The sequence below is a fragment of the Myxine glutinosa genome, chromosome 5 (assembly GCF_964187855.1).
Source record: "Myxine glutinosa chromosome 5, kmMyxGlut1.1, whole genome shotgun sequence".
Classification (NCBI taxonomy): Eukaryota; Metazoa; Chordata; class Myxini; order Myxiniformes; family Myxinidae; genus Myxine; species Myxine glutinosa.
In genome coordinates, this window is record NC_136265.1 from 128,938,254 (window position 1) to 128,965,964 (window position 27,711).

The 27,711-nt window shown below is 47.2% G+C and overlaps 1 protein-coding gene across 3 annotated transcripts in view; it reads left to right on the top strand.

Annotated features, from left to right (window-relative positions):
* AP1G1 (adaptor related protein complex 1 subunit gamma 1) overlaps nucleotides 1-27,711 on the top strand; it is an 89,104-nt gene that overhangs the window by 12,108 nt on the left and 49,285 nt on the right. The window contains exons 1-5 of one of the 3 annotated variants that reach the window (XM_078778682.1): nucleotides 9,098-9,222; nucleotides 12,555-12,889; nucleotides 13,292-13,433; nucleotides 14,176-14,272; nucleotides 14,498-14,574. In XM_078778682.1, the coding sequence (XP_078634808.1) occupies nucleotides 12,564-12,889; nucleotides 13,292-13,433; nucleotides 14,176-14,272; nucleotides 14,498-14,574 (642 nt within the window). In that variant the 5' untranslated portion in view covers nucleotides 9,098-9,222; nucleotides 12,555-12,563. Of the gene's footprint in view, nucleotides 1-9,097; nucleotides 9,241-12,554; nucleotides 12,890-13,291; nucleotides 13,434-14,175; nucleotides 14,273-14,497; nucleotides 14,575-27,711 lie in introns of those variants that run through there. The other 2 variants (XM_078778683.1, XM_078778684.1) reach the window with 2 other exon arrangements.

The window sequence follows — 27,711 nt, forward strand, 5'->3', positions numbered from 1 at the left end:
CCCACTCAAATCGTTCACAAAACCTGGTGCGGAGTTCCGTCTCCTTGGTGAGTGGATGTGGATGGTGCGAAGAGATTCCTCATCCTACCTATACTCTAATAACATTAACTCACTTACACTACCCGGGGTCTTGGCCTGCCAATTGGCATCTTTAAACTATGTGGTTCTAAAAACCAATTCCCATTGACCCACCCTGTGGTGCCTTCCAAATGTGGGTCTCACTCCCCAATTTTTCTTACTGTGCCTTTGCACAATTTCGGGGCTGGGTCGTGTGGCTCCACTAGCAGGTCCAACTACCTGCGCACCTCCGCCACTGAAGTCGCCACCCGAGCTTACCATGCTCCTTGCGACTACCCTAAATCGGGGAAGGCCCCTCCTGGCTCTCTCACCCCTCTGATGCCCTCTCTGGCATTGGGCTACCCGGGTCCTTTCCTAGGATCCTCGGGCCCCACTGAACACTACTCTGACTCTAACTGGCTGGCTCCCAGAGCTTACCTGCGGCCTCACCTGGCCGACAAACTACCAGTGGCGAGGTGCCCCAATAACCATACGCACCAACAAAGCCCACACGCCCAGCCATTTCCACAGACTCACGCACCCATCCAAGCACTTCACTGCTACTTCCTGCACCACAGATGTCAATATCCAATAATTTACCTAAACCCTCTACCTAACTTTGAACTACCCTCCCCGGGTATTTGTGAAGGGGTCCATCTTCCCCCATTCACTCCTTCGCACCATGCACTCTACACCACTCATTCCACACCACTCATTCTACACCATTCATTCCACACACACCAAGTTCTCTTGCACACCTCTTGTGCTCTCATTCCTCTTTCCATACTCTCCAACACCACTCCATCTGTCCTCAATACACCACTTTTACACTTTTACACACACACAGCATCATCTAACTAACTACTTCCCTCTAAAACTCGTGCTTTCCCGTCTTCCCTTACACTAAGCACTTCCCTCGTCATTAACATCCTTCTAATCTCTCTACGTCCCCTCTACTTGTACCAATGTCACTACTTAAATCTTGTGTCTCCTATTGTCATCTCTAAATCCCTATCAATATCCTAGCCCGCCCTTGGCTAGTTTTCACTGCCACCCCATAATCTAAAGCTCATGTGCCCCAAGTGAATGGTAAAGCTACTATTCGCCAACGCTATGGCTATTCGTCCACTATACTCGAGCCTCTCGGTGCGGCAATACATTTTCGTCATCACAGCTCAGCTTTGAAAAGCCGAGCAATGCATGCGGGTGGTTGGTCTCCTGTTGGTTGGGTCCGTCCGGCATTTTCGATTCTGGGGAGGAGGCATGCTTGGGCCAAGGTTCCAGGCGCCATCTCTGCGCGGAGCCTTTTGGTCCCCGGCATGATGGCCCATTGGCCCAACCTCCCCCAGTCGGAGCACCGCGCCCACCAGGGGGTGAAGGTCCGACCTCTCCTACCCCCCCTCGAACCGTGCCGAACGCCTTTCCCGCCAAGGCGCGGCACTGACCATACAGGGCGGGGCCTGGCCCGAATCGTGCACGCCGCCGCGGCAACGATCCCCGCCGGCCCCCGCAGCACACAAAGCACACCACGCCCCGAGAGCTCGTGTCGGCTATCCATCGCCCTAAACGCTGCCCCGGTCTGCGTCGATGCTCGAGTCGCATTCTCAACACACGCGACCCACTCCATTCTCGCACACCGAGGCGCTCCAGCGCCTCTCATACACCCCCTGCATTCGGTTATTGCACTTTCTCTCCGTGCATTCTCTTTTCTTACACACTCAGGTGCACACCACTCAGGCGTACTCAAGCCACTCACACACTCCATTATTACACATCATCGCGCACATCCTGGCGCACTCATACCACTTGCGCACTCCGTTACACACTTCCCTTCCACGCACTCCTCTCGTGCACTCTCTCTCATTACATCCTCTGTAACACCCACGGGTGTGCACTCCTGCACACACCCAATCAGCGCACACTTACCCACGGGTGTGCAATCTCCTGTTGCACACCCAATCACACGCTCTGGTGTGCATTCTTGCACACTCTCCTCGGCCATCGCACACTCTGTATCACACTCCGTTCCACACTCCGTTTCACACTCCTCCTACTCACAGTCCATCATACACTCGCGCTTCGGCGCCGTTCGCACACGCGTGCCATTCGCTTTCACACATCGCACCACGGACCTTCTACGAGCGCCCGGGTTGCGTCTCGATCCCAAGCGCGCCAAAAATCTTTTCGCGCCAAACATTTTCGCGCCATACACGCTCCTACTCACTTTCAGGACCTTCTTCTCCGGCTTTCCTGCCAACACCTGTAAACCTTCATTGGGGTTAGGCAGCACGACATCACGATGCAAATCCAGACTTTGACTGCATTCCATCTCAATCTCCCGTGATACATGTACTAACTCTGCCGTCTCTTCAACCCCAATTTCAACTATGATTATTTCTTTTTCTTTTTCCTCGACGACCGCTGGTGCACATAAAATAAAATTTTCCAATTCGGCGGCCGTCGGCTTTTCCACACCCCGAGTCGCGATTTATATTCCGGTCAACTTAACTGCGCTCTGCTCAAACTCGCTTTCCACGCGTTCCTCACGTCGCACTACCCCGTCGCGTACCAATGCGACTTTCCCGCTCGACCTGCGCCCTATGTCCTTCCCCATCTTTTTTATTAACCCCCCTCGGGTGTCCATTTTGCTTTCCAACCCGTTTTTTACCTCTTCCAATTCCCGGGTGGATTTGTCCCCCAATTCATTCAATTGGCCATCCATTTCGTTTGCCAACCCTTTTATTTCCCGGGTAGATTTGTCCCCCATTTCCTTCAATTGGCCCCGCCACTAATTGCAAGAGAAACGAAGTAATACTTTTCTGAGACCTTGATGCCTACTAAATATCTGCCCAAAATTATACTTAAATATATTGAGTGGAACATGTTTTTTCAGGTCCTTTCCGATTTGGGAACTTTTCAGACTACCGCAATGTTTGGAAATTAATTATATGACAATATCACTCTTAATAATACACCAAATCAACTCTAAATTATTTATTTAACCATGTTTGAATACACTACCACAACTATTTGTACCCAATGTCCTTCTGTCCGTTCACAATATTTAACATGTCACTTCGTCTCTTCCATGGTCACTATCATCAGCATCCTCGAAAACGTCCACCGATTCGTCTGCATTTGCACAAATACCTCTGCACTCCCTACATGCAAATGTGCAAGGCAGCCCAAGTTTCCGACAACCACAACGTTTATCACTGCAACCACCCTTGCAAGAACACCTAACCAGCTTTAGGAGATAGTCTGGTGCTGCAGCGAGGTCAGAATGCATAAGGATCATCCTGGTGTCCATGATCCTCCATCCCCAGTCAAGCGGGTTGAGTTTGTGTCCTTTCCACTCCTGAACCCGTTGGAATACCCGTAGGCTGTGATATTTGGAAGCTGAGCTCGTGAGCGGAAGTACCCGTGGGTGCAACGATGTTTTGTTTGTTGTCACCTTAGCATGAAATTTTGCTACCCTCAATTCGTTCAAATTGTCTGATGTGCCTCCGTACACACAAACCATTGCTCTGTCTCCTGCAGCAATGACCTCATCCTGTGTTGACTCTTTATTGCCGAAAATTAGGGCCTCTTGCTGGAACATTTCATTGTCCTTGAACAGTTTGAGTCCAGTGCCTTTGCCGATCCCAAAGACCCTTGATGTCGTGTCGCATCCCAGGTATGCATGGATGAAGATAATGTTTTCATAGACAGTATCACCCAGAGCCTCCCTGACTTTGCCAATGTCCAAGTATTGTCTTGGATTCAATGAACCCTTTTTCGGCTCCGACATTAAGTAGAGAGTGTGCGCAGTATTCTTGCGAAAATAGTAGCACAGTAGTATCAACAAGTCAGTGTCTTCGCCAACAAGAACAGTGTTGGATTTTGAAGAGCTACAAACTGCAGTTGTTGCTATGAGTAGGTCCGCATCCCCACTCGCATGAAGCACTTCACAATGAGATTCTTCCAGTTTCTTACCAAGAATGTCCATGAATTGGTGCTTGTTCTCCTTGTTCCGAAGAAACTCTTCCTTCTTGACAGAAAGCGTCATGGTTTGAGAAAAAGATACCTTCACTGATGGTTGCTCATCCCTTTTCTGATGGGCACAGTCTTTCGTTGAGGGACCTTCACGATAGCCATCAAACACGACGATAGCATGCCCGTAATGCCTACTAACATATTTCAGGTGGCGGTCAAGAATATCCTTGTACTGTTCACCTGACTGCCACGGTATGCGCTGCAATAGGGCACCGCCATCGAGTACGTATTGTATATCGGACGGTTGTGCAGTATCGGCAGGTGCCAAGGATTTGATTGCTGAGGCTAACGCTGGCTTATTGGCGGACACCAAGGCATATTTGGTCTCGAACAAAGATGGAGGATATGTGCATAACTCACAAAGGAGTGCTTTGGATAAGTCTCCTACTTCAGTGCCAGCGATCACAAGTCTCTGGAAGAGTAACTGAGGGTCGATATTGATGTCTCCGTCTGTTGTCTTCATTGCAGACTCTGAGTCCATAGTTATGGCTTGACCCTTCTTCTTGAAGCTGTATTCAAGCACACGTTTACCACTCATCTGGCCCAAGAGCCTTTCTCCCACAGTTTTCGCCTCATCAACATTCACCGTTGTCTGGGCAACTATACCAGTAAAAATGTTGTGAAGAGTATCGTCATCTTGAAAGGGATCATGAAGAAACTCAAGCATTTTCTGGGTATCAGCTACATCATTCTTCTGTCTAGACTTTGATAGATCCTTGTGCTGTTCACTTGTCACATACATCACATCAGTGAGGTGTTGGAGGGCGTTGTTCACCCTTTGCAAAGAAAGGACTAGCCATGACCCAGACTGAGCGTTGTGTCTCTGTCATCCCTCGTCCCCTGGTCAGACCACCTGATGTCTTCAGACTTCTCATAAGTACTTGTTCGATGACTAAATCTGTAGACAGACCAGCCCAGTATCTGTCGCTCCGTCGGACAACTTGGAATCCTTGGAGAAATTTCTGATGTACTTCTGGATGGTCCTTTGGTAACTCGGTCATCAGTTGCAGATATATGTGCAGGCACTTTGTGTAGTGTCTGTGTCCGGAAGCTGCAAGATATGGAAGCATGGCGCGCAGGATATGCAAGTGAAGCATCCAATCCCCTGTTCTTTCAGATTTCAGAAAAAAACGGATAATGTCCACCATTTCCATGTATTGTAACCACAGTCTCGCTGTCCGTTGATGCCTTATTGTATCAATCACCTGATTGATTTTGTCTCCAATGACCTCCATCACCTTCGATGACTCGATGTCTGACACTGCTTGGTCACCCGACATCAGACCGTCAAACAAGTCGCCTGCATCATTGAGCTCTGCTGGAACTGTACGCTCGCTGTCTCCATCACTTGGGAGGTTCATCTGAAATACCTTCGAAGCAAGTTTTGCATTGAGTGCTGCATCAACGAGTAGATGTCCACGTATAGCTCTAGACACGGCTTTGCCACTCATCATGTGGGTTGTAGTGTTGCTGGCATAAGCAACTTCCAGAAGCTCTTTGAGTCCAGTACCAGACATCAGGTGGCCAATACACCCAAGAAAACTCATGAGTGTATGGAATCCTCCTAGTCTTAGAACAATCGAGTGAAGTTTGCTGTCCGCTGGCTCGCTCTTGACTATGGTGAGAGCTTTCCACCAAAGTGGCTGATCAAATGTCAGTATCGGGGTTACACCATATCTCACTCCACCTCTCGTTCACGGCTCTCGTTCAATCTGAAAATAAAGTATGATCCACTCATTATAAACAAAAAAAAAATAACCACCTTTAGAGGCCATTTTCCCCCGCAAAGCGGGGGTTGGCCTTTTTCGGGAACCATGGTTGTTGTTGTTTTTTGGTCCCCTTTTTGAAGCAATGTTTTACGGCCGAATGCCCTTCCTGACGCCAACCCTTTTTGCCGTACCAATTTACGTGTTTTGCCGTACCAACGTACAACGTGCATGATCCACTCATTATAATTGAGTATAATTTTATGTATTTGTTCAGAGGATCGACAGGTTTCAGAAAAATATCATTTTTTTTCTCTTGCAATTAGTGGTGGGTTAGGGGTAAAAGTTCGCTAGAATGACTGGACTATTACCTCGTCCCTTATTTCTTTCATTTCCCTACTTCTTTTTTCATTGTCGCACTTTGACTCTGCCATGTATTCGCTGAACCGTGCTATGAACTGCTGCAGGTCAAAGACCGTTGGTAAAGCGGGCTCGGCTCTCGCCGCCATGTGCGAGGCGCCGCCATTTTCTTCCCCTGCTACCTCTACTGCTGTACCCTCATTAATGTCCTCCTCCATTTCTCCCAATTCTTCCCGGGGGTCCTGGGTTATTAACTCTTCTCCCTCATCTACCTCATTTACCCCCACCGGCATCCGACCGCTTTGGCTAGCCATGACATGAATTAAATTTAGATGTTACAAAACTGAATTTCGGTCGCTCGTAATTTGGAGCCAATTCGTCCCAAAAAAATTTAGTACGGTTCCAAATCCCACTCCCCGACACCAATTGTTGCGGCCAATATGCAAACTTGGTGTCCAAAATTTGGTCTACAAATTTCGTCCCAGATTCCAAATCCCCACTCCTGACTACCAATTGTTGCGGATCTCAACGCCGGCCTTCTCCCCTTACCAAGGGGGGATTAGTCCCCCTGTCTTTGACTGACCAGGCACGACCCGAGGCCTATGACGTCCTTTCCGGACAGCGCTAAATAGGGTTGTAGGACCAGATTCGCTATTACCTAAGTACTAGCGCTGCCCTGAAGCGAGGAGATAAGCCTCGCACGAATCACGTGTGTTGGTGGATACGCCGAGCGGTAGCGAACACGCGATCCGTGCCGTTATCAATTACTAGACCCCGATCCAAGCGGTTCTTATTCGTGCCACGCTTACCCAATGGAGAAATCGCAGAAGCGGTCGAATTGGGAAGAAAGGAAGAACAGAATTTATTCACACTATTTACAATGATGAGAAGAAGAAGACACAGTGCAGCCTTAATAACAGTCGTAACTTACTCCCCAGACAAACGGCCCGTCACACACAGACACTCACACGGGGATTGCAGATGAAGGTCGGCACGTCCAGGGATGGAGGGCACGTCCACGGATGGTCAGCTCTTTCCGGTCCCCAGCTCGTACCGCGAAGATGGATAGTAGAGACGGCAGGAGCTCTCCGCGTGTCGGTGGCGCACACGGGATAATACGGGGCGAACGGTAGCGTCTGGGCTGTGGCGGTTAATACTGGCGGCTATTGCTGCGTTCACTCGCGTGGCTGCGTACGTAATAGGCGAATAGCTTCGAAGCGCTAACACAATGAAGTGCTCTCAACCAGCCCTCGTCAATTGCTTCTCTCTCGTGCAAGTCCTCACTGCAGTCCTCCGACAAAGCACAATTCCTTCCAGTCTTGACCAAGTCCTGTTTAAGGGCTTAGTGCGGTGACTTTTATAGGCCCGCCCCGCGAACCTTCTCGCACTTGCGAGCCATGCCTTTAGAGCCCTGGTTGGCTGGTGGCCCTTACCGTCATCGCCTCTGACGCGCTCCTTGACGCCGCCCCACCCTGACCCCGTGCTCCTCCCTCTTCTCAGGGCTACTTCATGTCACTTGACTAGCGAGCGAACAAAGGGCAGCGAAAGCTGCTGGCAGCCAAAGCGTAACAAACTTCTGCGGGTAGCCCAATGCGTAACAAAATGAGGGATCAGCCAAATGGGGCGCGGGATCAATTATGCCCATAGGTGGATTTGGAGGGTGGATGCAAAATGAAAGGACCTAAACTGATGGCTTTACACAACGCAGATATTACTAGGGGAAATGGCCTATACTCACACATACTATAAACCACCTTTAGAGGCCATTTTTCCCCGCAAAGCGGGGGTTGGCCTTTTTCGGGAACCGTGGTTGTTGTTGTTTTTCGGTCCCCTATTTGAAGCAATGTTTTACGGCCGGATGCCCTTCCTGACGCCAACCCTTTTTGCCGCCTTTAACGACAAACAGGGAATTACCAGTGAACTGGTACTCAATTAGCCGACCTCGGAAGGATGACAGGCTGAGTCAACCCCCCTGGCGTTAATTCAGCGATCGACCGGGATTCGAACCCAGGATCCTTGGATCCTAAGCCGGCACCCTAGCCGCTAGCCCAACACCAGGGATACTCACACATACTATGACATAACTAATACTCTAAGTGGGCCTACGCGTTGCTCGTGGACTAACTATGGGGGGCAAACCTTTAGCCTTTAATGATGTCATATGTACAAATCTCAAAACCGTAGCAATATATATATGTACAATATATATTGTTATGAATTTGGGGTAGAGTAATATCTAGATCCAGGTAGATCTGCATCGGTAGGTGTCCGGCTGTCGTGATTGGAAACCTCACCTGTAATTTTTGTGTTTAGCCGTATGTCGGAATAAGTGCGTATCTGTGTCCCCGCCATGAGGGGGCGGGGCTTGGTAACTAGAATTAGGGAACATGCTAACTCCATTGTGTGTCATTCCCTCTGTGAGCATCCCAGTGTCCCTTATGGCAATACATCCTATAGACATTAGCTAGGCCCATTAGCACCACACATTAAATAATTCCCCCGCCGCCACACTGACTTTGGAAGAGCCAACAGGCAGCAGCCACACAGTATGCCACCATGGGCAACATACATTGCACAGGCAGGCTGAGGCAGGCAGGCTGAGGCCACGCTCACCACCAGGAGGAGCGGTCTGATTGGCCGAATGGTTTTTAGAAAAGTGGAGAGAATCCGACATTTTCTCTCTTTTGTGCTGGATGTGAAACCAAGTGGTCGGAGATCGACATTTTGCAGAGCTCTTCGCTTTTCTTCTTCCCTTGGCCCTCTCGTTCCTGGTTCCTTCCTGCCCGAAGCTCTTCCCTTTGCCTCTTGCCTTCCCTTGACTGTCCCTTCGTGTTGGACCTGTTCCGCTGTGTGGACTTTCGAAGGACGGTGGAGAGACCAGCGCTGACGATCATCCTCCCCTGTGTCGTGCTCCTGGTGCCTGTGTGCTGTGCTGTGTAGCGTGGGACGGACCATGCAGAGTGGGGTGTTCGTGCCAATGCCCGAGCCATTTCGCGCCAACCGGAGCCGTGCCCAGACTGCACGCTTGGGTCCCGGACACCGGAGCCTGGACGATTCCTGACGGGTGCTACATCTACAGACAGCTAAGACGCATCACACACGAGCACAACGAAACATTAATTTTGTTAATTAATTCCTGTGTTGTGTATTTGAAGTGAGTTATGGGGAGGTCCCAATTTAGGATTTAGTTTCTTCCGTCACGTCCATTGTCAAAAGGTCAAATACTGTATCAAAAATACAATTCTGGGTACATTTTAAAATATTTTTTAATGAAATTTTGTACAGTACTTCATATAATCAAATCAACATTGGGAGACATTAAATATGTAATCGTGTCCCAGGTCGTGCCATCGACTTCGCTCTAGTCGGTTGGGTTTTGCTCCTTTTTTTTTTTTTTTTTTTTTTTTTTTTTCCCCTTCTTTAAATGCTCCTGCTGATCGTGTCATGTTTTTATTGGAATGAGATGCCATTTTCCTTGTGCTCGAGCTATGTCATCAATCTCCTGATTTTGTGAGCAGAGTGAAAACGGCTGGCTTGATGCGCTTTGCACATCCCTCATTACCATTGCCAGAGGAGGGTATTGCATTTCAGTCCATTTGTCTGTCTGTTTGTTTGTCCGTTTGTCCGCACAGAATAAATATGATTTTCTCTTCAACCACTGGTCCGATTGACAGGAAATTTTAATCATCGGTGCAACTCCCTCTCTCTGTTCTCTTCACCCACCAAGTTTCATCCGAATCCGTCAAGTGGTATGGGTGCCATCTTGGTTAAACCGAAGTTAATGATGATGTCATAGGTTCCTCCATTATGATGTCATAATTTGAGAAGTACAAAAATTCATCTGATCAAGATATTTCTTGAGCGTCATCTATGGATAAATTGGTGGAGAAAAAAAATGATGACATCATCGGTTACTTGGTTTGGTCGCCATATTTGTTTTACCACAAAAGCCTTAAAAACAGGTCCTGGCGATGGTCTGCAATCTCTGATTGCTCTTTCTTGTTTATAATGCAATACAGTTTAAAATCCCAAGAAAGGTCCAAACCAAAATGTTTTTGACATTTCAGTTGGCGGTCGGTTCTTTATGTGAGCGGTAGGACACTTTTCACTTTGGAAGTCCATGCCCTTTAAACCCGTCTGTGGTTTAAACCTAAACCTTTTTATAGCTGGCAGTTTGGATCATGATTTCATGATGGAAGGCATAGAGCAGCCTGGGCTTATCCCTTAATTGATGTCACCCACGCTGTCCTTTTGAGGGCATCCCCAACACGAAGCCGGCTAGTTTAAGTGATGTGCCGTTTGCCTCGGCGTTTTGTGAGGCACGTTGATTATCTTGCCCGTAAAGATCACGTGTCGTGGTTAGCCGTGCTGCTGTTGCTCGTTCCGCTCTTGTCCCGATGCTGTTTGATCCTCCCAACTGTCGCAAGATGTGCAAAGCAGCTCGATAATTGCTTGTACTTTTAAACCTGTGACTGCAGAGACCCATTTATAAATGTACTCTGGCAGAACCCTTTGGTGCGCGCAAGCCAATTGTTGCAAATTGTCTCCCCAAATTATTTGCCCCAACGGGCACGGTTTCTGCTCGAGTTGATTGGGGATGGGGTACTCTTCAATGTGATCTGGGCAAAACTAAATATTCGGCCAAAAACTGATCATATCAAACAAATCCATACACCATTTCCAGGGCTTGTTGACACAGATGTTTGTGATTTTTCACAAAATTTCACAATTTTATTTCTCCCGCCATTCTCCATTGCCGCGAGCTTTGCATGAAATTCTCATCCTGTTCCTTGCTTTGGCGGCTACGGTATTAATATTCCGCTGGCTCCCCACTGCAGGTATGGTGTAACCATGGCAAGGCTGCGGTGCTCTGTTGAGGCCTGCCTTCCTGGCATACTCGGCTCGTTAACAATCGCTGGCCATGTCGTTACCGAGCCATTCGCTTGTCAATAAAGTTGCTCGTCTCTGTCGGAGTGTGTGTCAAAGCATTCCCAGCGTTCCAATCTACCTCACGTTTGCTTTTGACAGCTCAACTATCCGTGACGTACCGTGTACGAAATATTACATGCTTTTGTTGTTGAAAGTTAATAAGTGGCAGCATTTTTGTGCACAGTGAACCCACTACGCTTTCTTGCAGTAAGGACTTGAATAGTTTTGCAATTTTGTGATGAGCTTTGCAAAATATTCTAAACTTGGTGCATCACGTGATCACCTAATTGTGACACGTGGCTCGGCCTCTTTTGGAACCCGTCCGCTCTACCCACCTCAACTCGGAATGCTTTTTGCCCATGCTTGCAGTTTGAAAATCGAACGGGTGACCTTTCACACGCTTCATTTATGTTAAATCAACAGGACGTTGATTGAGGTATCTTAACCACCATGGGAAGCAGGTAAAAGCTGACGTTTCGAGCGTTAATCTATTTGCTTCCCACAGAGGTTAGCACACCTCGATAAACGTGTTGAACTAATTTTACACCTTTCTGTACCTGTCTGCCAATGCCGATTGACACTGGCTTTCACCAACAAGACTAGTTCTTCATTCTACAAGAAACTTTAGTGTATTCTATTCGTGCAACTTCAATTTAATTTTGAAAACACTTTTTCCGATGAAGGATGTTGATGGTATTGACTTTTAAAAATGCCCACACTCATTACCTCCACCACTGGAGAAAGACGGAGGTTATGTTTTCGCCCCTGTTTGTCTGTGAGCAGGATGTATCAAAAAATTTATGGACGAATTCAGACGAAACTTTGTGGTGCCAGACAGTATCGGGGAGGTTGGGTGTGTGACAAGGACGAAGTGATTAGATTTTGGTGAAGATCTGGATCTGGATCTGGATCTGAGAATTTTAAAGTGAATCTTCACCATTGAGCGTTAGGGATAAAAGCGCTATAATAGTATGATGTATCAAAAAGTTGTGGATGACATGCCAAAATTAGGTGGATGAGTTGGGTAAGTAACGAGGACAAGCCGATTAGATTTTGGTTCAGGTCCGAATCCAGATCCGGCCTATCAATTGGATACAAGACATAAACTGTTCAGCCTGGTGGAGGTATGCGCTCTACCGAGTGCCATTCTTGTTTAACTAATGATTTCAACCACTAGGGCAGATCGATGAATTCCTCTATAATGATCATTAGTGAGCCACCTGGGTTTAACCAACAATTCCAAGGTGACACAGCAGTGTTCCTGAGACTCTGTTTTCAGAACCTTACAATCCAAATCTTAATGCCTTGATTCATATTTGAACCCAAATTCTCTGGGATGCCAATCGTTTTCTCCAACCCAGCAGTCTTTGCGCATTTCATCTTCAACTTAAATTTTTATTCAGAACCAACCCCACATTAATTATTTTTCTCACCTTAACCGTGCATCCACATCTCACCTGCCTGCAGGTGGCCGCTATGCCGGCGCCAATCCGGCTACGTGAGCTCATCCGTACCATTCGGACGGCACGCACGCAGGCCGAGGAGCGCGCCATCATCCAGAAGGAGTGCGCGCTCATTCGCTCAGCCTTTCGCGAGGAGGACAACACGTTCCGTTGCCGTAATGTGGCCAAACTGTTATACATGCACATGCTGGGTTACCCTGCGCACTTTGGGCAGCTCGAGTGCCTCAAGCTTATCGCGTCGCAGCGATTCACGGACAAGCGTATCGGCTACCTGGGGGCCATGTTGCTTCTGGACGAGCGGCAGGATGTGCACCTGCTCATGACGAATTGCATTAAGAAGTGAGTATGTGGATAGATCTGTGCGGTTGGTCGTTTTATGGCTCACATAAAACATCTTTCCTTGACCATACTGCAGGGCCATTTTAATTGGCTTTCTTGATTTGGTTTTTATGGCTAATTACCAAGGCAAAGAAAGTCATGCTGTCTCAGAGTGTAAGCACCTGTGTCCTAAATTAATATGCTATTGAATGATGAGCCTTTGAATGTCTCTTTATATATATGAGACTTTCGATGAAATCATCACTTCGGCCTTACTGACAATAGCTGGCTGACAGGAGTGCAGCCATCTAAGGGCGGTACTTATTTCAGGGTACCAAAGGGCTGTGTGCATTTTGTTAGCAGCTGCCTAATCAGGTGTGTGTGCATGTGTAATTTGCTGTGTGTGTGTCTGTCCGGGAGCAGTGACCTGAACCATAACACGCAGTACGTGCAAGGCCTGGCTTTATGTACATTGGGCTCCATGGGATCCGCTGAGATGTGCAGGGACCTGGCTGGGGAGGTCGAGAGACTTCTGAAATCATCAAACTCTTATATCCGTAAAAAGGTAAGTTAGCTGTGGCAATGACACTGCATTTGCTTCAAGCTTGCTGCAAAATGCATAACATAGTTCATGGAAGGGAAGACCATGTGCACTGTCAGGTAGGGAGTCGTGTCTGAAGTTCCACCACTTTGGTGTACATAATAAATAGATGGCCCCTAATGCCAGACTATATATTAGTTTACAATCTCCTTGTTGATATTATTTTGATAACGCATCACTTCCTTGAGTAATACGAAACACTGTGGTTTACAGTGTCTCTATTTGCACTTCCATTTAATTGGGCCCTGAATGAGTCGGCTGTTGAATGATGAGCCTTACGATGTCTCTATCTTTGAGAGTTCCAATGAAATCATTGCTTCGGCCTTACTGACAACGGCTGACTCGCCTGCACACATCTAAATTAGAAGGTGATACTTGTTTGAAGGTCCAATAGGCTGTGCATCCTAATGCTGCTAGTTTTGAAATCCTTAACCTAAATCTGCGCTTCAATTCGTTGCAGTCTCGAGCTTTGTGCAGGAAACCCACGATTGCCATTCTGTACGTTGCTGGTCATGTCTGGCACGTGTTCCTTCCGATGTAAGCTCGAGCTGCAATTACCACCGACGACTTGTTAAATGCCACACGCAACTCGATGAAAGATATCTGTCGTATGAAGTTGGTGGCTTGAGTAGTGCTAGCTAATATACCTGTGGCTTTGCTGACGCTGAGATTTGGGATTGTTCCTCTTCCCTCGATTCTGGTGCAGGCAGCTCTGTGCGCCGTGCATATCATCCGTAAGGTTCCTGAGCTCATGGAAATGTTCTTGCCCGCCACTCGCAACCTCCTCGGTGAGAAGAACCATGGTGAGTTGTGCCACCGAACCTGAAACGAAGACGTTCCGATGGAAGGCAATGGGGTGCGATTTCTGGCTAATGATTTTACCTTCATGTGAAGTATCCTGATCGATGTTTCATGACGTGTATTGTGTATTCCGAATTAGTACCAATGCTCAAATTGGTTGATTTCCTTCTGAACATTGCTATGTATGATATTCTTTCTTGCTCCCCACCTCCTCCTCTTCCCAACAGGTGTTTTGCACACAGCAGCCGTACTCATCACAGACATGTGCGAGCGTAGCCCAGACACGCTGTCACACTTTAGGAAGGTAAGCCGTTTTCGAGGGCTTTCTCTTCTTACTCTTTAACACGTGGCATTGTATCGGCCCATTATTCTACAAGCCGTTTGTTTCTCTCCGTCATTCTTCTTGGAGACTGGCCTACTGTCTACTTGTCTCGTGTTGCTAATTATCATCTTTCCTGATCCATGTTGTGATCAGAGTGAGAAGGTGAGTTCTGTGCCATGTAGATTCAGCTGCTCAAGCCCTTCCCCTGCCTCTCTCTCCACCTTCCCCACCCCTTTTGTGTGTGTGCGTGCGTGTGCGCGTGCACCCGTCCTTGGGCTTTCATCAAGCTTGGATGTGAAATCTAAACCTTCCACGGTTAACGATTTATTTTGAAGCTGAATTGAGGGGTGTAATTTTTTATTATTACGACATTGAGCCGACTGTCCACAGGCTCCAATTTATGACCTCGTATTTCTCAATTTAGATTCCGGATCTTACTGGGTTATTCTTCTTCTCGGCTTCGAAATGTATGTCATCTTTGCTCGCAGTCATAAAGAAGGGCAGTTATCGTGACCTCATTATTGTTCCAGCTATATCACGAGCTGAATGAGCAATTTGGATGGAAATTTTAGGGACAATTCCTCTTCGAACTTGCATGAGAAGCTTAAAAAATTGATGATTTTTGGAGAAAAATTGATGCAGATGTGGTGACAAAGCAAGCTCATTTTACACAAAACATGTCCATTGGCTGGAACTTTGAAATTACTTCCCTTGTTTTGGCGATTGCTGTCATGATTATTCACCAAATAGTAGCAAGAAAAGTGATTTTTTTATTTTTTTTATTTTTTTGTATGCAGAATCGAGGCTCGTGAAAGAGCTAACATTTATTTCACAAACAAATCAAACAGACAAACAAAATATATAAAAAGAGGGAGTGGAAGACAAGATGGGGAGAGAAGAGGAAGCACACAAACACAACATTTGAGAGCAGGGAGTTGTGTGGGAGGGAGAGGGCTTGGTGGGAGGAGGCGTGGGAAAGGGGGGGGGGGGGGGTGGGAGAAGTATAAAACACAAGGATACCAAGGACTTCCAGGACAGAAGTTGGTATTTCAAAAAAGTGGATTTGGGGTGAAATTAGCGGGGGTAGAAAAGATCAAGGTTTTGGATGGGGGAAGATAAGAGATGGTGGTGAACAGCTGTTTTAAAGACCTGGAGGTTGGAGTGGGATTGAAGAGAGTGAGGGAGTTTGTTCCAGAGGTGGGAGAAAAGAGGAATGAAGGAGTGAAGGTGAGCAGAGAGTCTTGATTTTGGCAGTTTAACCATAAGAGGGTTGCAGGCAGATCTTGTGCGACCTGTAGGAATATTTGGGGGACAGAGCCCAGAGAGAGCTGGGGGGGGGGGGGGGGCAAGGCCAGAGAGGAGTCGGTAGAAGACGGAAAGACCACCAACCTGCCTGCGGTGAGTGAGTGAAAGGCCCTTGGAGTTAGCTTCATCGCGAGAGATTCCAATGATTCTGAACGCTTTGGTTTCAACAGCGTGAAGACGAGCTAGGTGTGAGGCAGGAGCACCAGCCCAGAGGGGAGAGCAGTATTCCATTGAGCTGCGGATGAAAGCCTTGTATGTGGTGAGGAGCTCAGGTGTGCCAAGGAAGGACTTCGCATAACGGAGGATGCCCAGTCGGCGACTGGCTTTGGAGGCCAGATTTGAAATGTGGTTTTCCCAGGAAAGATCATGGCAGATAGTGAGACCCAAAAGCTTGAGTGACAGAACTTCTTGGAGAGGATTATTCAGAAAGTGGATGGGAGGGTTGTCCAGTCGGTCTTTTCGGAGAAACATCGTAAGAGTGTGAGATTTGTCAGGATTGAAAGACATGTTCCACATGTTTGCCCAGTCTGTGATTTTGTCCAGGTCTGCAGAGAGTGAGGAGGCTGCAGACTGCCGATCTGAGGGATGAGAAATGGAGCGACAGAGAGTGGAGTCATCAGCAAAGACTTAGAGAAGAGTTTCAAGAGAGTCAGAGAGATCATTGATTAAAAAAAAAAAAACACCTTTAGAGGCCATTTTTCCCCGCAAAGCGGGGTTGGCCTTTTTCGGGAACCGTGGTTTTTGTTGTTTTTTGGTCCCCTTTTTGAAGCAATGTTTTTCGGCCGGATGCCCTTCCTGACGCCAACCCTTTTTGCCGCCTTTAACGACAAACAGGGAATTACCAGTGAACTGGTACTCAATTAGCCGACCTCGGAAGGATGACAGGCTGAGTCAACCCCCCTGGCGTTAATTCAGCGATCGACCGGGATTCGAACCCAGGATCCTAGGATCCTAAGCCGGCACCCTAGCCGCTAGCCCAACACCAGGGTTAAGAGAGATCAGTGATGAAGACCAGAAAAAGCACAGGGCCCAGAACACTGCCTTGGGGAACTCCAGCCTGAACAGGAAGAGGAGATGAGAGAAACCCATTCAGGGCCACACGTTGACTACGACTAGAGAGGACATGGATACCACGTTGACTACGACATGGATACCAAAGGAGGAGAGTTTGTTGAGCAGAGCGGGGTGCCAGACCGTATCGAAAGCACGTGACATGTCAAGGGAGACACCTCTAATTTCCTGTTTGGCATTGAGTACCTCCATCCATTGTTGAGAAAGCAGAAGCAGCATGTCCAGAGTCGAGTGACCAGGTCTGAAACCAAATTGATGATCAGAGATCAAGCCATTGGAGAAGAGGAAAGATTTCATATCCGAAGCAATGATGGATTCCATGACTTTGCTGATAATTGGGAGAAGGCTGATTGGTCTGTAGTTGCTAGGATCTGTTTTTGCACCTTTTTTGTGCAAAGCGGTGATGTTGGCTGATTTCCAAGAGGATGGCAGATGACCTTGAGCAAAAGAGAGGGTGAAGAGAACAGAGAGAGGGAGTGAAAGAGTGGAAGAACAGGATTTTAGGACCCGTGGGCTGATGCCGTCAGGTCCAGTTGCAGAATCAGAGTCGAGGGTTGACAGAAACTTTTCCACCTTGTCAGGAGGAAAGGACACAGAGTCCAGGAGCAGCTGGGTACGACTGGGTATGGTGGGTACAGAGAGGGATGGGTTTGGGACACAATATTTGGAGGCAAACACAGAGTTGAGGCATTCAGCTTTTTCACGTGCGGAGTCAGCCGTGTAGCCGTTTGAGGTGAGGGAGGGGATGGAGGGGGAACAAACACCAGAAACAGATTTGACCAGACGCCACCAGGATTTGGAAGAGGGAGACAGATAAGAGAGTTCGGTCTTGAGAACGGAGAGATATTGTTTCCTGGCTCTCCTGAGGGTGAAGTGAAGTGAAGGTGGGAGTGCATCAGGGGTCGGTACTAAGTCCACTACTATTTGTAGCTGTGATGGAGGTGCTGGCTCAGAACGTAAAGGAGGGTTTACCGTGGGAGTTGTTGTATGCAGATGATCTGGTGTTGATTGCAGAAAGTATGGATGGACTGAAGGAAAAGATGAAGAAGTGGAAGGAATGTATGGAGACAAAAGGTCTGAAGGTGAATATCGGAAAGACGAAGGTGATGGCAAGTGGTAAAGCATGTGGTGAGGTGGAAAGAACTGGGAAGTGGCCGTGTGCTGTGTGCAGGAAGGGTGTCGGAGTGAACTCCATTCAATGTACAATGTGCGCTGAGTGGGTTCATCAAAAATGTAGTGGTCTGAGAGGGTCATTTACCAGTGTAGCAGCTACATTCAAATGTAAGGTGTGCACAGAGGGAGCTGCAGATGGAGGAAATGTTGAGTTGGATCTTGGAGACGGCGTGAAGCTGGAAGGTGTGAAAACATTTTGCTACCTCGGAGACATGCTGAATGGAGAAGGTGGATCAGACTCGGCAACGGTTGCTCGAGTGAGATGTGCATGGAAGAAGTTTCGGGAACTGAGTGGCGTGCTGATGAGGAGAGTGTCGCTGAAGCTGAAGGGAAAGGTGTATGCTGCATGTGTGAGAAGTGTTATGATTTATGGGAGCGAGACATGGGTAATGAAAGTAGAGCAGCAACGAAGGGTGGAAATGCGAATGGTTCGATGGATGTGCGGAGTATCGTTGAGAGAGAGGAAGACAAATGATGAATTTCGAAAGATGATGGGAATATTGCCTGTGATTGATGCTGTGAAGAGGAACAGGTTGAGATGGTTTGGTCATGTGTTGAGGAAGGATGAAAGTGACTGGTTGAGAAGAGTGATGGAAATTAATGTAGAAGGAAGTAGAGGACGGGGAAGACCGAGAAAGACTTGGCTAAAGATGGTGGAAGAAGAAATGCGGGCAAGGGGGTTAACAAGGAGAGATGCAGAAAATAGGACAAAATGGAGAAGATTGTCATGGGGGACCGCAAGGCTAACCCCCGCTCTAGCAGGGAAAATGGCCTTAAAATGCATGTTGTTGTTGTTGTTCTCCTGAGGGTGGACACACACTTGCTTCGGGCTTTGTGAAAGGAAATGAGATTTCCTTCCGTTGGATTTGCTTTCCAGGAGACGAAAGCAAGTTGTTTCTGGGCAACAGCCTCACCACAAGAATCCGTGTACCATGGACGGGAGGAAGGATATGACAACTGAAGACGAGATGGGATAAATCTGTGTATGAGAGAGAGCAATTTACTTTGGAAGAATTCCCAGGATGAGTTGATGTCAGAGGCGGTAGAGATGGGAGACCAGTCCAGATGATTGATGGCTTCTTGAAGACCATGCCAGTTGGCCTGAGTGAAATGCCAGACTCGTCGACGCTGAGGAGGCTCTCTGAGAATGGTCAGAGAGATGTCCACTTTAACAAGCACATAATCAGATGAGCCGATTGGAGCAGAAGAAGAGCAGCAGACATTTTCAGGGAAGTTAGTCATAACCAAGTCCAGAAGAGAAGTTGCTCCGTTGACTGAGATCCGGGTCGGGAAATTGACAGATTGTGTCAGTCCGAGTGAGTCACAGAAGTCCTTTGTTGAAGAGCCATGGCTGGTGAGAGATGAACTCACACCCAGCCAACTGGCATGGTGACAATTGAAATCACCACATATGAGGAAGAGAGAGTTGGGATGGGTAGATAGAAGTTGGTCCATATTATCAAACAGCGAGATGTAGATGGAGTCATCACTGTTTGGTGGACGGTACAACACACATATGAACAAAAGGTGGGAGCGAAGGGGAAGCCGTAGCCAAAGGTATTCCTGGGGGTGAGGTGGAGAGAGGGCAGTGCAGGGCGAGTGAGGAAGAGAGTTTTTTTTATAAAGATAGCAACCCCACCTCCAGGACGAGGCTCAGGTCTATCATACCGGAGGAGGGAGTAACCCGGGAGAGATACCAAGGAATCAGAGACATCATGAAGGAGGAAAGTTTCTGTTAAGCAGATCACGTCTGGTTTGTCAGAAGCAACCTGTATGGAGAGATCAGTCAAGTTTGAGCGAAGGCCCCGGATGTTTGAGGTCCATACCGTTAATGAAGAGGAAGGGGGAGCATCGGATAGAGAACGGGGGGGGGGGGGGAGGGGGGGGAGTGGTAGGGTAAGATGTGGAAGAGGAGGAAGTGGTAGGGAGAGCTGTTGAATGTGTGTCAGAGATTTCAGAATAGCTTGGAGAAAGGGAAGAATGGGGCAGACAAAAGGTTTGATGGTGATTGGGTGTGGCACAGTGAGGTGTTATTTGAGGAGGGGGAAGAGCGAGGCAGAAGGTTGGGGGAGATGAAGGTGAAAGTTGGAAGGGGGAAGAAGCGGGGAGGATGCTTTGAGGAGGAGGGGTTGAGAGGGGAGTCTAGGAGGGGAGGAGCGAGGGAGAGTCTCGGAGGGGAGGGGTGTGGAGGGAGTTTAGGAGGGAAGGAGCAAGGGGGGAGAATTGAAAGGGATGGGTGATAGGGAAGATTTGGAGGGGAGGGGCAAGGGGGAAGATTTGAAAGAGATGGGTGATGGGGAAGATTTGGAGGGGAGGGGCAAGGGGGTAGATTTGGAGGGGAGGGGTGATGGGGAAGTTTTGGAGGGAAGGGGTGATGGGGAAGATTTGGAGGGGAGGGGTAAGGTGGAAGATTTGAAAGGGATGGGTGATGGGGAAGATTTGGAGGGGAGGGGCAAGGGGGAATATTTGAAAGAGAAGGGTGATGGGGAAGATTTTGAGGGGAGGAGCAAGGGGGTAGATTTGGAGGGGAGGGTGATGGGGAAGTTTTGGAGGGAAGGGGTGATGGGGAAGATTTGGAGGGGAGGGGTAAGGGGGAAGATTTGAAAGGGATGGGTGATGGGGAAGATTTGGAGGGGAGGGGCAAGGGGGAATATTTGAAAGAGATGGGTGATGGGGAAGATTTGGAGGAGAGGGGCAAGGGGGTAGATTTGGAGGGGAGGGGTGATGGGGAAGTTTTGGAGGGGAGGGGTGATGGGGAAGTTTTGGAGGGAAGGGGTGATGGGGAAGATTTGGAGGGGAGGGGTGAGATTGGATTTTAGAAAGTGTACGATTAATGGGAAACGAACATTTATTGCAAAATGAGTTTCTTGTGACCCGTCGAGTCAAAAATACGTTTGAGGACGCTGAAGGAGGGGTGGAGTGCAGGAGAGATTCGGGAATGTATGAAAGAGGAACTGTAAGAGATGGAAATTTTTTTGTAATGAATAGATTTGGTGAGCAAGTCGAAAGCATCCTTTTATAGAAGAAGAAGAAAAGGTGTTATAATATACGACAGAATACAGTTCTTCAGGGGAAAGTTTAAACATTTTTAAATTGAGCAGTGAAAACTATCTGGGAAAATGGAAATAGGGGTGAAACACGTGATCGAAGAACAAACGAACAAATAAGAACAATGAATAAACGAATAAGAACAGAGAAGGAAATATTTTTTGGGGGGTTTTTTTTTTGAGTTGAGATTTTAAACAAGGAAGTATGGGGTGAAAGACTGGGACAAAAACAGAGAACGAAAGTAATTGCAGCGCAATCGACAGACCGCTGAGAGAAAAACAAAGCCTCAAGGTCGGACACGGTAGCCTACTAGTACTAGGCCTCAAAATACGTGACACGAATTAACCGACGATTTTGTGTACAGGTATGAAAAATTAGCACCGAGAATCTTACGAAAGACACACTATAGGTACACACACCGAAAGATAGATACAGTTTCGACAAAAACACAATTGTGAAAAATTACTTAACTTCGAAAGCTTGAGCGCATACATTCATTCATCCTGTATAATGTTTGATGTCTTTTCGAAGCTTCGAAAAGACGTCAAACATTATACAGGATGAAAGAATGTATGAATGAATGAATTAATGTACAGGATGAAACAGGATGAATATACTACTTTGGCTCAGGGCCAACAACAACAACAACAACAGACATTTTAAGGCCATTTTCCCTGCGAGAGCGGGGGTTAGCCTTGCGGTCCCCATGACAATCTTCTCCATTTTGCCCTATTTTCTGCATCTCCCCATGTTAACCGCCTTGCCCGCATTTCTTCTTCCACCACCTTTGGCCAAGTCTTTCTCGGTCTTCCCCGGCCTCTACTTCCTTCTGCATTCATTTCTATCATTCTTCTCAACCAGTCACTTTCATCTTTCCTCAACACATGACCAAACCATCTCAACCTGTTTCTCATCACAGCATCCATCACAGGCTCTATTCCCATCATCTTTCGCAATTCATCATTTGTCTTCCTCTCTCTCTCTCTCAACGATACTCCACATATCCACCGAACCATTCGCATTTCCACCCTTTCCAGCCTTTGTTGCTGCTCAACGTTCATTACCAATGTCTCGCTCCCATAAATCATAACACTTCTCACACATGCAGCATACACCTTTCCCTTCAGCTTCAACGACACTCCCCTCCTCGTCAGCACACCACTCAGTTCCCGAAACTTCTTCCATGCACATCTCACTCGAGCAACCGTTGCCGAGTCTGATCCACCTTCTCCATTCAGCATGTCTCCGAGGTAGCAAAATGTTTTCACACCTTCCGGCTTCATGCCATCTCCAAGATCCAACTCAACATTTCCTCCATCTGCAGCTCCCTCTGTGCACACCTTACACTTGAATGTAGCTGCCACACTGGTTAATGACCCTCTCAAACCACTACATTTTTGATGAACCCACTCACCGTACATTGTACAATGAATGGAGTTCACTCCGACATCCTTCCTGCGCACAGCACACGGCCGCTTCCCAGTTCTTTCCACCTCACCACGTGCTTTACCACTTGTCATCACCCGCGTTTTTCCGATATTCACCTTCAGACCTTTTGCCTCCATACATTCCTTCCACTTGTTCATCTTCTCCTTCAGTCCATCCATACTTTCCGCAATCAACACCAGATCATCTGCATGCAACAACTCCCATGGTAAACCCTCCTTTACGTTCCAAGCCAGCACCTCCATCACAGCTACAAATAGTAGTGGACTTAGTATTGACCCCTGATGCACTCCCACCTTCACCTCAAACTCACCACTGTTCCCGTCCTTCGTCCTTACAGCTGTGCGTGCTCTTTCGGGCATTGCCATCACTACTCTGATCAAGCATTCCTCCTATCCTAACTTCCTCAATGCCCATGTCACTACTTCGCGTGACATTTCTGTCATTCTCTTCACACCCCAACTTCCCGCTGCCTTCAACATATCTCCCACAACTCCCGTCGGCCGCGTGGAACCCTATCGAATGCTTTCTCCAGATCAACAAACCCAAGAAACAACTTTTTCCTCTTCTCCATGTACCTCTCCTGCAACTGCCTTACAATAAAAAGAGCATCTGTCAAGCCTCTTCCTGGCATAAATCCAAACTGCATTTCGTCGATCTTCACCTTCTTCCTTATCCTCCTCTCCAACACCCTTTCCAATACCTTCATTCCATGCTCCAATAACTTTATCGCTCTATACGATTCACAGTCCAGAGGGTCACCTTTCCCTTGTGTAGAGCGACGAGGGCACTCAGTTCCCAAGCCACTGGAATGCGGCCTTCTTTCACCACCAGATTACAGATCTCTGTCATTCTCTTCACACCACAACTTCCCGCTGCCTTCAACATATCTCCCACAACTCCCGTCGGCCCTCTCGCTTTTCTACTCTTCATTGGTTTTATCGCTTCCTCAACTTCCTTCTCAGTTATCTTCTCTGCCGGTCCTAAAACTGGGTTACTCTCTATGTTGCCATCCCATTCATTCTCTGCATTCAACAGCATTTCCAGATATCTCTTCCATCTTCCTTTAATTCCATCTGGGTCCACAACAATTTGTCCCACTTCATCCTTCAGGCAACTCATCCCCATCACATCGCACCTCTCTTTCGCTATCTGCTTTGCAATTCTGAATACCGTTCTCTGACCCTCTTCCGAATCCAAGCGTTCTCCGAACATTTTCCTGCATGCCTCCTGCGCCTTTGCTACCTCTTTCTTTGCAGCCTTCTTGGCTGTCTTATAACTTTCATGCTCTGCCTCTTCTGCCCCCGTACCATTCGCCTTCTGCCACTCCTTGAACTTCTTCCTCTTCTCGCCAATCCTCTTTTCAACTTCATCATCCCACCACCATGTTTCCAAGTGCCTCGATGGTCCTTTTGTCTATCCACATACCTCACCAAAGGCTCCCAACAGACTATCTTTCATTGACATCCAACCGCTTTCAAGCTCAATCACATCATCCTATACCATGCTCAACCTCTCTTTTAATGCCTCCCTCACTGTCACCTCTTTCAACCTCCACACCTTCATTCTCAGTTGGTACTTCACCCGCCGAGCTCTCCTCGCCCCTTTCACCCTTACGTTGCAGACAACCAAGTGTTGCTGTGAAACAGCCTCCTCCCCCGGGATCACCTTTGTGTCCCGGAGGTGCCCCCTATCTCGCCTTTGCACCATCAGGTAGTCAACGGTTGTCGTCGACCCACCCGACGTGTATGTAACAAGCTTATAACCTCTTTCTGGAATTGAGTATTACAAATCAACAAACCAGCTCCACCAGCAAACTCCAAAATCCTTTCACCTTCTCCATTCCTCACACCATATCCGTAACCCCCATGAACTCCCTCAAAACCGTCTATACTCCTTCCCACATGTCCATTTAGGTCTCCTACCACAACAACTTCCTCATCATTCACGTTTTCCATCAGATTCTCTATTGCACACCAGAATTTGTCCTTCTCTTAATCGCTCCGACCGACCTGTGGAGCATATCCCGAGATGACGTTCATGAAGAGCTTTCCAATCATCATTTTCACCATCATCAACCTTTCACTCACTCTAGTCACACTCACCACACTGACACTAACACCATGCACACCTTCCGGGCACCCTTGCCACACAAACGTGTATTTCTGTCTTGAGTTGTTAGGGTTAGTTATGTCTCTATTTGCACTTCCATTTAATTGGGGCCAGAATGAGTCGGCTGTTGAATGATGAGCCTTACAATGTCTCTATCTTTGAGAGTTCCAATGAAATCATTGCTTCGGCCTTACTGACAACGGCCGACTCACCTGCACACATATAAATTAGAAGGTGATACTTGTTTGAAGGTCCAATAGGCTGTGCATCCTAATGCTGCTAGTTTTGAAATCCTTAACCTAAATCTGCGCTTCAATTCGTTGCAGTCTGGAGGTTTGTGCAGGAAACCCACGATTGCCATTCTTTACGTTGCTGGTCATGTCTGGCACATGTTCCTTCCGATGTAAGCTCGAGCTGCAAGTACCACTGACGACTTGTTAAATGCCACAAGCAACTCTATGAGTTGTTAGGTTGTCACCATTCTCGCACCACTTCCCTCCCATCTCGTCTCCTGCACACAACATATGTCCGCTCTTCTTCTGACCAATACTTCCACCACTTCTCCTGATCTCCCTGTTATTGTCCCTACATTCCATGTCCCAAACCTCAGAAACCGTTCTCCACGTGGGCATCAGACGTTTCGTCGTCATAAATGGAGTGATTTCCACCGTTGCTTCGATCGGGTTGCCCACCTTGATTTTTGCCGAGAGGGAGTGGGGTCCCCCACGGGGTACTTCAGGCTGTACCCTGCCCATGTGTAGTTGTAATTGTCATGGTTCCCTTTTTGAGGCAATGTTTTATGGCCGGATGCCCTTCCTGGCGCCAACCCTTTTTGAGTCGCCTCTAACGACACGCAGGGATACGGTGTACCTATTCTAACCTGGGGTACACACCGGTTGTGGTCCAAAGCCAGATGAGTGAAATTTACAATTTTGGATAGGGGGTGGGGTGGGGGAAGAGGGAGAGGGAGAGGGCTCAGATCAGCAACTGTAATTGTTTTTTGGGGGATTGACTCGTGGTATTATGAGTCGAACATTTGTGAGTTGTAATAGTTCGGAAACAAAATCTCATTGTCATAAAAATAAGTGTTGAACAAGTCCTTTAAAACGATTTTTTTTTAGGTAGACAAACTAAACCAGGTATTGACCATCTTTAGCTCAATAAGAGTTAAATACGCTGTAATTTGTGATTGCAGAACATTAATTAGGCATTGGTTTCATGCGTAGAGAGAGAGGTTTAGTAGGGAAACTCGTGGGTACTCCTGATCACCTCGGCCCATTCTCGGTGGGCAATGTGCTGTGGCAATCCTGTCTTGGTCCTTCATCTCTGAGTAGTTACCGGGCGAAGTGATGGGATTGGTCTGCCAAATAAGAAATCCGAAAGAAATCAAAGAAAATATATATATATATATATTTTTAATATTCCATGGAAAATCTAAGTATGCCCCCCTCCCACCCCCCCTTAAGTATCCTGAAATTTTGTTGTCGATCAGCTCAAGGGTCTCCGAGTCATTACCAGACCAACAAGCATACATACACCGCTCTGTTTTATATATGGACTGGTATAAAAGCCTGTCAAAAATGACGGGTTGTAATTTTATTTGACATATTCAAGAAGAATTGAATATATTAGGTTTCGTAGCAAGAAGCGTTATTTTAAAACACATGTACAAATGTGGTCCGATTTTCTTTACCTTCTGGGATGTTTCGTTTCGATGGTGCAGCCTCGTGAGCATGACAAAGTCTGAAGCCTCAGCCAGGTGGGTAATTTAGTGACCAACAGTGCCAACATTCCATCGAGGTACTTGCTGATATATTCAGTGGGGCATGTGCAGGCAGATACAAAAAGATACATTGTATACAATCCCCAGTGTGAATAGTTATAATGGTCCCAAACCAATCCTTCGGAAACGCTACATTGACGATTTTATTGGGGTGATGACCTCTTCTCGGGGTGAAGTGGAAGATTTCTTAAATTATGTCAATAATTATCATCCTTCTCTTCCGTACACTTGTCATTTCAGATAACTTTGTGAAAATTTTGGACATCAGAATCTCTTTTTTTCAGCAGATGGATTCAGCACGGATGTCTATAATACACCGATAGATTCTCATTCTTATTTAATGTTCGAGTCATCTCATCCTCCATCGTGCAATAATTCCACACCATATTCCCAGTTTCTTTGATGGCGACGTATTTGCAGCAATGATGACACTTCTCACATGCGGGCTCAAGAAATGATGATTTTTTTTTTTTCAAAAACAGAAGTTACCCTATCACTATTATTCACGAAGTAAGGCAACACGGGTTTCTCACCAAGAGGCAATGATTGAGAAGCAAAATAATTTCAGTCGTCGTATTCCATTAATTCCAGTCCGGAATTTTTAATTTTTTTAATTTTTAATTTTTTTTGTTTGTATACTGAATCGAGGCTCGTGAAAGAGCTGACAAAATTCAAAAGAATTGAATTAATTCCGGAACTTCCGGTCCCTCAAGCGACGGTGCTTGCTTCGATCTCTCCACGGCATCAAAGTTTGAGTGTTTTCCCGTTCGTGTCTGTCAGGTTTCCGCTGGGTATTTTGTTGTGTGTGTTATTGTGTGTTTGTATTTAGTTTTGGTTTTGTGGTTGTTGCAGATTTGTGTCCTTTTAAAGTCGTTTTTTTGTCCGCGCCTCGTGCGCGCCTTGTGCGGCCTGGTCTCTCCAGGCTCCCTCCCCCCGTCAGTGTTTTGTGAATATGGGTTCTTTCCTTCATAGTATTTGCTTGTTTCTTTGATTTTCTTTTCTCCCCCTTACCTCTCACGAACATCTTACCCTTTGTCCAGCGTTTGAAGACAGAACAGAAAAAAAGAAGAAAAAAAAATTCTATATTAATTCTTTCTCTCCTCCCGGACACGTGCTTGTTCGCTCTCCTCCTCGTCTCGACTTGTGCCCCGCCCCCTATATCTCGTTTTTCTTCCACCTTT